Source organism: Phalacrocorax aristotelis, unplaced genomic scaffold, assembly GCF_949628215.1.
Source record: "Phalacrocorax aristotelis unplaced genomic scaffold, bGulAri2.1 scaffold_45, whole genome shotgun sequence".
NCBI lineage: Eukaryota > Metazoa > Chordata > Aves > Suliformes > Phalacrocoracidae > Phalacrocorax > Phalacrocorax aristotelis.
The window spans coordinates 342,460-354,202 of NW_027441118.1; the positions used below are offsets into that span (position 1 = coordinate 342,460).

Here is an 11,743-nt window from a genome sequence, read left to right on the forward strand (position 1 = left end):
GAAGCAGTGGAGATTTAAAGTGAAGCTATAGAGAGGTTTCTAAGTTTTCCCGGGGAAACAGATGGCATACCCAGATGTTTTGGTGTTACCCAAAGGCGACCCATTGCGGGGGGGCGGGGGAAGGAGGCTCAGCCCGTCGACTGGTCCCAGAAGTCAGAGTGGTACGCGATGGTATCTTCCCCAACACCCTCTTCCTCTTCACACATTTTATACTATTTTTTACCTTTCAGGTGGAGCTGAGTGACTCTAGTCATGCATACCTTTATCATGATTGGTGTAGAATTTCCTCGCTTTACTTTTAAAAGGATAGACTAGAAGAAATTCAAAGCGCACCCAGTGAGGGGTGGTTGCACCTTAGAGGCGAGTAACTTTGGGGATGGAGGTGTGTTTTGGTATTATACCGAATGACCAAAGTTCACCAAAAGGACAGCATTTTGTCAAAAGTATGATGGACTGTTGGCCCAGGGTGGCAAATATGCAGCGTGCCAGCACCAGGGTACCTCGAGTTCCCATTTATCACTGAGCCTGCCACGATGGCCCCGCACCGCTCCACCCTCTGGACAACTCCTCTTACAGTCAGTACGCCAAGTTCTCCTGGCATTGCCGACATCTATGGTTACAAGGGAACTTCCGTGGAATGGATTCCTCACTAGCAGCTGCACTTCACCCTGGCAGCTTCTTCAATGCTGCACCATTTCTAAAAACATTGGTTTAATTTCTAAGTCACCTCCAGCAATTATTCCACACAGATCTATGGAACGTTCCAGGCATAAGGCTCCCCTTTTTGTCTGTATGGTCCTAAGGGCTGAATGGTCCACGTCCATCCATCCTATTAATTTGAAGGCTCTATTGGCATTTCCAGTTCCCAGCCCCTACAGAGTGAGTAAGCTTGTCAACAGCTTTGCTCTCCAAGCACAGGCAGGGCTCTCCCTTCAGACTAGCGACAAACCCTTCTTGGTGCAAGGGCGGTATCCTTCCTTTCTTCAGTGAAAACTCATCACGTAGATGCCTGTCCTTGTACCACTGAGAATTCAACATGACAGACACCCGGGAGAGTTGGTTTCAGGTAGCAGGTGGGCTTTGAGTGCATAGCCAACAGTGGGGCTTGTTTGCCGTGAATGTAAATATCGTTGCTACACAAAGTGGTATTCTAAAGTTCTGCATTTGCTCTTTCCGCTTTCTCTGATGCAGCAGCTTCATCTAATAGCTTGTCTGCAAATGAAAATACCTGAAACCCAGTGTACAAATTTTGGCGCAAGGTTAGAGCCTGGGGCCTTTGTGGGGCATTTTTCACCAGGTTGGAAAACACTGTCATTCTGCTGCTGAAATATAAATAAGTAACAGAAGGAAATGCTTGACTGGTAACAGCCTGGATTTTGGTTTAGTCTTCTGTTCAGTTTCTTTAGTTCTCTTTAGTTTCTGCTTAGTCTTCCGTTTGAAATGGCAGTTCATACATTGACTGTCGATTCTGGATTTTGGATTATTTGGGGTTTGGGGGTTGTTGGTTGTCGAGTCGTGTCCCCGCCCCTCCCCAGTTCTTCTGCAGTATTGCCTTAGGGTGGCAAACAAGTTTCATGGAGCTGTTGGTGCTAACTGACTGGTTGGAGGGACTGGCAGGAAATACTTCAGTAGAAATCTAAAGGAAACAAAAAAAGACCCAGGGCTGGAGGGCCGTGGAAGATGGCCGTTGGGCAAACGTGCTGAACAGTACATCAGTTACCCTTCCTGACCCATTTGACAAGGTTCCCTCTCTGAGATACTCTGGAGCAACAAGCTGATCTCAAGCGGGTCTGGTTCGTCTAGTTTCTTCTCATTAACCGCATGGGCACTCTTAAGCTGGCGTAGCTTTGGACTTTGCCTTGAGCTAATGCAAATGACACGAGGTCGGAAATGCCTCTTGCAGTCACACTCGGAGCGCATCGTGCAGACTTTCAGACTACGGTAGAGGTTAACTATTGCTATGTTTGGACTGTACAACTTGAATATGTGTTTAATTTTTTGTGAACAGATGGATGACTCCTCTGCATCTGCTTCTCTGTCCCAGCTTATTCAGGTATATGTGTATTCTTACCAAATACTTCAAAAAAAAAGTGTTTGCTTCATATTTTTAAATCTTGTACTGTGATCCAGAGCTGTATAACTGTTGTAATGCCAACAATGCTTTACTTTAATTCTTAATAATGTCAAGTATTTATGTTAACTTTAAAATGTGTGTATGCTTTGATCCTCTCCTGTAAAGAGCAGTTGCCACTTTGGGGAGATAGAAGGGGAGAACCTTACCAGCACCAACGTCACGTTGCACTAGTGCTCATCTCCAAGACACAAAGGAGAAGCACTTCAAAGGCCGTTGGCCATTTTTCATACATTTCGTTAGTTCTGCTTTGGGGAGGAGCGCTATTTTTACAGAAGCATGTCACTGGCTGTAAGGGCGGACATTCCAGGGGGTGTGGAGCAGCCAAATTAGAGGCGTGCCTGGAACACGGACAATTGCAGGGCTATTTCTGAATTTCTAGTCCTCAGAGCTGCAGATCCATTCTTTGAACGCTGCACAATTTCATCAGCTGTCGTATAGATACAGTGGGCAACACAATCTGATTTCCTTGAACGCAGACTTTTTGACGCTGTGATTATGTCCCTAGCCGTGTCTAGGAACATACCCATGCGTGTGTGTGGCATGCTGGCGGAGGTGACCTTCTGGAACTCCTGCCACGCCGCGGTTTGCTGTGGAGCTGCTGGCGGTTTTTGCCCGGGAATGTGTAACTTTGGCTGGGAAAGCACTAGTCATTGCGCCTTGTGAGAAGGCGTAGTGCTAGCCGATTCACTGCCTGGGCTTTAAAGTTACAAAGATCAGAGAAGGCAGGGCCTAATGCAGAGGAGCTCGTTCTTTCCTCTGAAAAGAAAGGCTGGAGTTCATTCCCAAGACAGAGAAACCTCTCCCCACTAGCCACTTCTTCCCTCTCTCACCACAGACATGAAATTGTGGACACGTGGCAAAAATATCGGAAAAAATAATTCATTTGGAAGGTAGCCACCAGAAGAAATTGGTCTGCATTAGTGCTGTCCCTAAACGTGTCCTTGGTTCTGTAAACTTAGGTGAAGTTTTACTCTAAAATGTGAGAAGCCGTCCAAGAGGAGCACACATTTAAGCTTTTGAGAACATTGAAGTATTTCAGAACAATACAGGAACAACACCTCAGAGCAGCTCAAAACTGTGACTTACTCTACCCTCTTTAGCGCAGACTGGCTCAGCATGGAGTCAATGTGTTGTAAAAAGTCCTCTGGTTTATTACTGCTATGTACGAAATGCCATATTTGAACTTTCGCCTATCCCTAGAAATGTTTTGTGGGTTTTGGATGTGTCTTGTACATCTCTTGGGTTCAAGCAAATCAGTCAAGTGTCTGTGAAGTTTTCTGTCACGGTTAATGGAAATGATTTCATAGATGTTGATCTGCATTATGTTACAGTTGAGGAAAAACTGTGTATAGGAAACAACCATTTAATAAAATGCTGAAAGTAGTTGGTTGCTCTTGCGAAGGAATGCACCTAAAAGCAAAGACACGAGTGGCTGATCTGAAGGCTTGGTGCTGGACGGTCCAAAGAATGTACAGTCCCTCCCTTAGACCCTGCTGGTATCTGGACTAGTGTGTAATTAAAACGTTTGAACAAATAGTACTTTAAAAACCAAGACATCAGCTGGTTTCCTCCATATGAAGATCTAGTTCTGCGTAAGGCTTATATTACAATTTGCATGGTAAAAGGACACGGCCAGCTGGAGAAACCTGCAGGTTTTGCTTACCGTAGTTAGCTCACTTAACACAAAGAAGTTAGCAGGGGCTCTAAAGTGTTTCTAACGTGTGTGTCGACTAACGGCCTGTTACACAGACTGCCAGTCTGGCTGAAGCCAGCGCTTCCGAAGAAGATAAAATAAAAGCGATGATGATACAGTCTTGCTGTGCATATGAGCCAATCAAGTAAGTGTTGATAACGCCAGATCTGTTCCCCAAAGATTACGGAGGAATGCTAGAGATGGTTGCTTTAACAAGAGAGACACATGCACCCCTTTTCCTTTTTCTCCCCAAAAACCTTTTAGTTACATGAAGAACAGCCTGGGTCTGCCTCCGCCATCATATACTTGCTTTCGTTGTGGAAAACCTGGCCACTATATAAAGAACTGCCCAACAAACGGGGTAAGGTTGGGGGGGACTTCTGGTGTTACTTTGTTTTTGTTTTTTACCTTGGCAGTGAGGTAACAGATACATGAACACGCATATTAAGACGTGTTTCTCTTGGGGTGAAATAGAGAGGTTACGTGGCAAAGTTGCAAAGCCCTTCAAAATTCAAGGGACACCTGCAATTATCAAGGCAAAATTTTCTTTTTTCCAGGCCATCACAACAAACATATCCAGAGATCTTTCTCTGTCAACTTTCATGCATATTTTTCTGTATTTCAGTATGACTGGAAATTTATTGTGGGTTTTAACCCTTTCTAAAGACACTTCACAGTTTTTAGTATTTTGTACAAAACCAGGATGTTTCTGTTGGCCCCATCTATTGGATAGCTGCCTGGTGTAACGACACAAGCCTCTGGCTGAGCGTCCCTGCCATTTAACAACAATCACGGAGATGTCGTTTTAAGTGTGGGTCTTGAGGATACGCCTGCATTTCTTTTCCTACCAGGACAAGACTTTTGAGCCTGTTCCCAGAATTAGGAGGAGCACAGGCATTCCAAGGAGTTTCATGGTGGAGGTGAAAGATCCCAACACAAAGGGTGCTATGCTGACCAGCACGGGAAAATACGCCATACCAATTATTAATGCGTAAGTATGGGACTAACGGGACTGACCCAGGAGCGAAGGAGAGGAACCGTGCGTCAATGTCTGGGCGGCAGTGCAGCCGAGTGGGCCAGTACCTCTAGTTACGGGGGAGGAAGCACTGGCATTGCATCTTAACCTTAACACCTGTGATACTTTCTAATCCCAAGGCCCTAAAATAGGACGCTCCTCCTGTTCATGCCCCTGGAAGCTGGTTAAACTTGTGCCGTGCTAAGAATCAGTATTTCTGCAAAAGGTTTCCGAGGTGTTTGCAGTGGAGTCGTTCTCTTTGAAAGCGCATTTTGCTTCTGTCTGATGCTGCAAAGGCTCCTTGCAAAAGTTAACAAATGGCTGTGGGAGTGAGGTTTCCTCCCCCTCTGACTTTTATCACCTCCCCTGTGTGAAAGAGGCTGCAGTTCTCCTGTTGCTGTAAACTAAGAAAATACTACTGTGTGCTGCCAAGAGCGGCTGCTCTGAAATGCACTCGGTGGCACTTCTGGTGTTCTGCCACGGACCTCCTTTTGTAGAAGCTCTAACATAGACTTCTTCCATTTCCAAAACTTAATTACTCGGAGACTGACTTGATCCTCAGCCTGCCATTTACTTTTACCCTCTGGCAACGAGAGGTGGGATTCATTTCACACGATTTCTAGCTGTCAAAAAATTATTTGCCTAGTCTGAGCTGATTTCTCCATTGACCCAAGGAATGGGAGAGGTCTGCAGCAGGAAAATTGTTCCCCCTCCCTCTTCTCATCCTGTGGCTGTAGAAAAGGAGTTTCAACTAGCGGCCTACGTTTTAGAAGGCTAATGTGGAGTGAGAAGAATTCCATCTGTTCTCTTCCCCTGAGAAAAGCCAAAGCTTGGAAAAGTTCTCCTTGACCCACCTTTAACTTTTTGCTCTCTCCTTCCCCACCCCCCTCCAGGGAAGCTTATGCCAGAGGAAAGAAGGAAAAGCCTCCCTTTTTACCGGAAGAGCCGGCCTCCTCCTCCCCCTCCGATGAGCCTATTCCAGATGAGCTCTTGTGTCCCCTTTGTAAAGATATAATGACCGACGCAGCTGTTATTCCCTGCTGTGGAAACAGTTATTGTGACGAATGTAAGTGTGACCCCATGGCTGTTAATTCAAAACATCACCTCTGATCCTCTGAAAGCAGAAACAGGAGATCAGGAAATTACTTTGTCACCGGCTCTGTGTAGTACTTAAGTCCAGCCTGAATAGGAAAGGACTCTTCTCCTACAAAGGGCAAAAGAAAGGCCAAAAGCTTTTTCCTCCTTTTTATGTATCTCGTTAAATCCTCTTCGCACGTGGAAGGACGAGTATGAGAAGAGGGCGTAACTGCGCAGGTGATGACACTATTAGATAGCGAATGCATTTCGTTTGTCCACAGCCCTTTCCCTCATACAAAATTACAGAGCCAACGCTGGTGACTTCCTGTGGTCTGCAGCAATCGGGTAGTTGGGCATTTAATGCACATTCTCCTCCACGGGAGAGTTGGCTGAAACCTTCAGAACTCAAACCTGCTAACGGGTTTTTGAGGTCTCTTTTATTCACTAGCCCCAAGGTTGGTGACTTCTCACTGTACTAGAGAGTGGAAAAAAGGTGAGTCAAGACATCAAGACACCGCCTACTCCACACCTCCAGATGTTACAGGAGTGAAACATCAGAGCTGTACCGTTATTGGCTGCATACCAGAAGATTATTAGGCTACTGAACTTGAGCTTCATGTTCCCAATTCAAGATCATCTTCACCCATTAATCATATACATGGCTTTATAACTGATGAGAACCCCCAAAAATGTCCTTAGTTTGGCTAAAATCTATTTTGATGACTCTAATTGCACACAGGTATTAGAACAGCGTTACTGGATTCTGAGGATCATACCTGCCCAACGTGTCATCAGACCGATGTTTCTCCTGATGCTTTAGCTGCCAACAAGATCCTACGCCAGGTAACGTGATGGCTTTTCCGTGAACTGCTTGTGAGAGAAGTCTATTCCTGAAAGGCTGAAAGGGAAGAAAACATGAATCGGCAGCTCCTGAAGCAGGGCTCAATTGAACAAGGCTAAATTTATTTACTCCTCCAATGCATGATCCCTTGTTACAGAAGCTTACAACTCCTTAGAGACAGTCTGGCAAATTCAGGTCACAGTTTTAACATGATTGCCTCCCTTTCAAATTCGGTGTTGACACTGAAGTGCTTTAAATACAGACACCCTGAGTTACCAGTCATTAATGCCGGCGCTTAATGCGATGTGTTCCTACCCCTGCCTGCTGATTTATTTTAGGATTGATAGCATTTACAGGAATAGGCGAGTGATGTTCCTCTGTGGAGCCTTTTGTTTGTGTGCCTCCTGAAGTTTCCTATCCCCTTTTTGTCCATGTTTTTCTGCCTCTAGGCTGTGAACAACTTCGAAAATGGAACTGGCTACCCTCGGCAGCAGCAGCCGCAGCAGCCGCCACCGCCACCACCTCCACCACCACTTCTGACTGTCGTGCCTCCCGCCGCGCTGGTGACGGCCGCTAACCTTTCTAAACCTTCCTCTCAGCCAATCAGCGGGTTGTTGGAGGAGAAGGTTAGTTTGATTTCAGCATAGGCACTGATCCTTGTCTTTTAGTAGAGCTTCGTTTCCAACTGTTTCCAACCATTTTTTGCCAAGGGCCGTCAGGTTCCTCTACTAAGACAAGCAGCACTGCCGAGTCGTCTGGGCCCCCAAGGACAATCAATACCCACAACGGGTAAGTAACGCTAACTTTAGAATGCCTTTAAAAGTCTTATCTTCAGATAAACTGAATGGGATTTTTTTCTTTTTCCCTCCCCACTGCAACAGGTCATCCAGTGAGAGCCACTACAATTCGCTCAGCAGGTGGCGGATCGGGCTGGGAACTGTAAGTGTCCCACAGAAATTCAATGCATTACTACCGGTAACTGTACTACTACTACTGGTTAAAGGAGGCTGTAACACGTAACTCCTGCAACAGCTGATTTGCAATGAATAAGTACGCACAGGTAGTTGTGGAGAACACAAGCGGTAATTAATTTTGAAATGGCTTACTTTGAATGGCCTTTAACAAAGGGATCTGTGCTTGCACTAAGATTATTTAAAATAAAACATCAGCAAAGGACTGACAAGGGGACTGCCAAAAACCAACACTTTCTGGGGAAACCGTAATGACATACGAAAATGAAATATAATTATAGGGTCAAGTGGAAAGCCAGGCTAGAAACTTGGAAGCAGAAACTTTACATGCTAACAAGTTCTTCAATTTGCAGTAGCATCATTACATAAACACATGGAGAGAGGATAAAAGAAAACCAAACCAAACCAAACAAAGCAAACCAAATTTGAGAGGAAAAAAGTTGGGGAGTGTGACCCTTTTTTCTTTTTCTGTGTGGTTTTTTTTCAGGTCCAAGTCTCCCTGCAGCGCTTCATCTTACTGTAGAAGTTCGTATACCTCCACCAAGTCAAGATCCAGTTCTTCCCCCACTCACTCCTACTCTCGATCATTCAGTCGTTCCCAGTCTCGTTCCTCCCCGCGATCGCCGCCACATCCAAGAAGAGGCAAAGGGAAGAGTCGTAACTATCGCTCCAGGTCAAGGTCACGCGGCTCTCACCATTCAAGGCTAAGGTCACCCCCGCACAGAAGATACCACTCACGGTCAAGGTCTCCGGTATTTAGGGGCCAGTCTCCAACTAAACGGACTCTACCTCAAGGGGAAGGAGAAAGGGAGTGTTTTAACAGGTCCAGAGAGGTTCCACCATATGATAGGAAAGCTTACGAGGGCAGATCCCGTGACTTTAGGGATCCATTTGAAAAGGAAAGATACAGAGAACGGCGAGGGAACTCTAGACACCGGAGTGAGAAGTTTTACAAGGGCTATGCTGTTGGCTGTCAACCTCCACCTCCACAAAACAGAGAGGACTTTTCTCCAGGTAGGTTTGGTCCACCTGGCACCAGACGAGAGAATTCGCCATGTGCTCAGGGACGTAGGCAGGATTATCCTGGTGGGCAGAGGCACAGAAACCATAATACAGCTGGAAATTGCCCTGAAAAACCATGTGGAGGAGAGAGCCGTGGCATCAAAGATCCTGAAACATCAGAAAAGAAAGAGGCGGAAAAACCACTGGGAGACAAGAAAGGCAATAAAGATAAAAAGCACCGGAATGAAGGATTTCCAAATGCTGAGTTGTTGGAAGGTGCGAGAAAACCAAGAGAGGCAGCTGCAGCAGAAGGTGTTACAGCGGAGTCTGTCTTCATGCTCCCAAGCAGAGACGATGCCACCCCTGTGAGAAATGAGCCTATGGAAACAGAGTCTAGTGCTTTCAGACTGGGGTCTGAAAAGGAGGAAGAAGAGAAGGATAAGCCAAAAGCAAAGACTGACAAGGCCAAGCGGAAAGTAGAAGTGGCTCTTCCTCCTAAGACGGACAATACAGTAAAACCAGCTGAAGGTTCCAACGAGAAGGTGGACACGGGTCGTGACAAATCTCCTCGACTGGAACCTCCTGCGAAAAAGGCAAAGGAGGACTAGCCAAAGTCAGGCAGCATTAAAACACCTTCCTCTTGAAAGGATGAGGGTGTTTTGATGCTGTCCTGCAGCGAGTAGTTGCTACTTGGGGAGGATAGAAGGGGAGTGCCTTATCAGCCAAGTTAGAGCCGTTTCTGGAATACGGGCAATTGCGTGGCTGTTGTTCTCTTTGTTTACTCGCACCTGTATAAACACAAATCGCATGTTCATCAATAAAGTTAACACTCTTTTAGCCTCGTGTGTTCCCTGGCGTGTCTGTGTTACATTTCTAACTAGCGCCTTACCATGAGCTAACAGAGGTGTCTCAAAAATGATTAGGAAAAAAGAAAAATAATACTCCTGGAGTAGGAGGGGAGACTCAGTGTTAGTTACAACTAATTAAAGTCAATGAAAGACAAAGCACAGCCATTCCCTTCTTGTTTGCTCTGACTGTACCTGCTTTGGGTTGTGGGTAGGCATAGGCAGGGTGGAAGCCTTGCATCTCTCTTGACGAGTCCTCTCTCTCTCCTTCTGCCCATCATGAAAGCAGAATGCACATTAACTATGCACACTAACAGGCGTATAAAGAAAAGCTAGGGCCCTGGGGCCATTGCCACTGCCTAATTCTCTTACTATCCCGTTATTTACCGATTTATGTTCTGGAATTCCTAAATTTGGTACTAGAGCAAACCTTACACAACTCATACTCTTTGGGGGGGAAAAGATACACTCACCTTCCCGTTGTGACACTAATGGGTATAGCTTTCCCTCTGCCAGCTGGAAGCGTGCTGACTTCCCACAGTGCTTTACTGGCTCAGGACTCGACAGCTGCAAAGTGTTAGATGAGACCTAGTTTTACATGAACAGAGGAGAAAACAGTTCAGTGGCACACAGGAAAGACAGAAAGGAAGGGAGAAAAAGAAGGGAAAAACGGAGGAGTTAGTTAAATCCGTTACCTTTAGATCTCTCTGGCAGAAGGCCCTACTCCAGAGAGGCAATCCCATCCAAGAAACACTTTGCAGGCATTTAGAAGTCAGCAGGATACAAGCAAATACAGAATTTCTTTCTCAGATTAGGCTCATGGGTTCTCTTCTATGTTTGCACTGTGCACAGCTGATGTTCTGTCGCGCCGCGTGTTTTATGTCTGCTTCGTGTGACTAAGTGAACAAGACACAGCTGTTGCTCACAGACAGGAACTGTGGTGGTCAAGGTTAAACAAAATTCTCCCAGAGAGCCAGGGCAATATTGCCCATTTGGTTAGAGATGGAAGAGGGCCATTCGTCCTCACAGGCGCTGCTTGTTTCACTTGCTTGAGGGAGAAAAATGAAGTAAGACCTTACATCTGGAGATCAAATCTCACCTTCTAAATAGATGTTGGTGTGCCAGCACCAGCACTGAGTGAGGAACTACCACCGCACTTTAGGGAATTGCTTTTGCAGCCAGACTTTTCTGAGCTGCTTCCAAGTGCAGCCTTCAGAGTTCACCAATGCAAGAATTAATCGTTATTTCTCACAGCTGATATTTTTTGCTATGGCATGACATGGTAGCATTTGACACGGAAGCCTTGAAAAGCCCTAAGATTAGGTACAAGACCACCAGTGTTTCCGTGGCATCTGCCTCATCACAAAAGTCATACTTATGACCATGACCTTTCAGAGGCAAAAATTACCAGCTCAGCCTTTCTCTTTCTACTTAATCACTTTCTTTTCAACTAGGTCACCTGAACAGCTTACTTTTCAATTGTCAAGAAGATTCATTACAAAAAATCCCCAAATCCAGAACATCCATTTTACTGCAAGCTACTTAAAACATGGTGAGTGATACTTGAATATAGAATCACGGAACTGTTAAGGTTGGAAAAATCCTCTAGGATCATCAAGTCCAACTGCCAACCCAACACTACCAAGTCTCCTAAACCACGCCCTGAAGTGCCACGCCTACACGTCTTTTAAATACCTCCAGGGATGGTGACTCCCCCACCTCTCTGGGCAACCTGTGCCAATGCCTGAGCACTCTTGCAGTAAAGTTATTTTCCCTCACACCCAACCTAAACCTCCCCTGACAAAGCTTGAAGCCATTTGCTTTCATCCCATCGCTTCTTCCCTGGAGCAGAGACCAACCCCCCCCCCCACTCCAGCCCCTCTCAGGGGGCTGCAGAGAGCGAGAAGGGCTCCCCTCAGCCCCCTCTTCTCCAGGCTAAACCCACCAGCTCCCTCAGACATTCCCCAGCACACTTGTTCTCCAGACCCTGCCCCAGCTCCGTGGCCCTTCTCTGGACACGCTCCAGCACCTCAAGGTCCTGCTTGTCCCGAGGGGCCCAAAACTGAACATAACATTCAGTGCCCCACCAGTGCCGAGCACAGGGGCCCCATCCCTGCCCGGCTCCTGCTGGCCACACCATCGCTGACACAAGCCCGGCGGCTGGT

The 11,743-nt window shown here is 46.3% G+C and overlaps 1 protein-coding gene across 1 annotated transcript; it reads left to right on the plus strand.

Annotated features, from left to right (window-relative positions):
* The first annotated feature begins 2,008 nt into the window (after positions 1 to 2,008).
* On the plus strand, positions 2,009 to 9,555 carry LOC142050898 (E3 ubiquitin-protein ligase RBBP6-like). Its single transcript, XM_075080114.1, has 9 exons — positions 2,009 to 2,053; positions 3,884 to 3,972; positions 4,092 to 4,188; positions 4,679 to 4,818; positions 5,736 to 5,908; positions 6,659 to 6,762; positions 7,210 to 7,386; positions 7,642 to 7,649; positions 8,219 to 9,555. The coding sequence occupies exons 1-9, from the start codon at positions 2,009 to 2,011 to the stop codon at positions 9,339 to 9,341; spliced, it is 1,956 nt and encodes a 651-aa protein (XP_074936215.1). The 3' UTR covers positions 9,342 to 9,555.
* Positions 9,556 to 11,743: the final 2,188 nt, after the last annotated feature.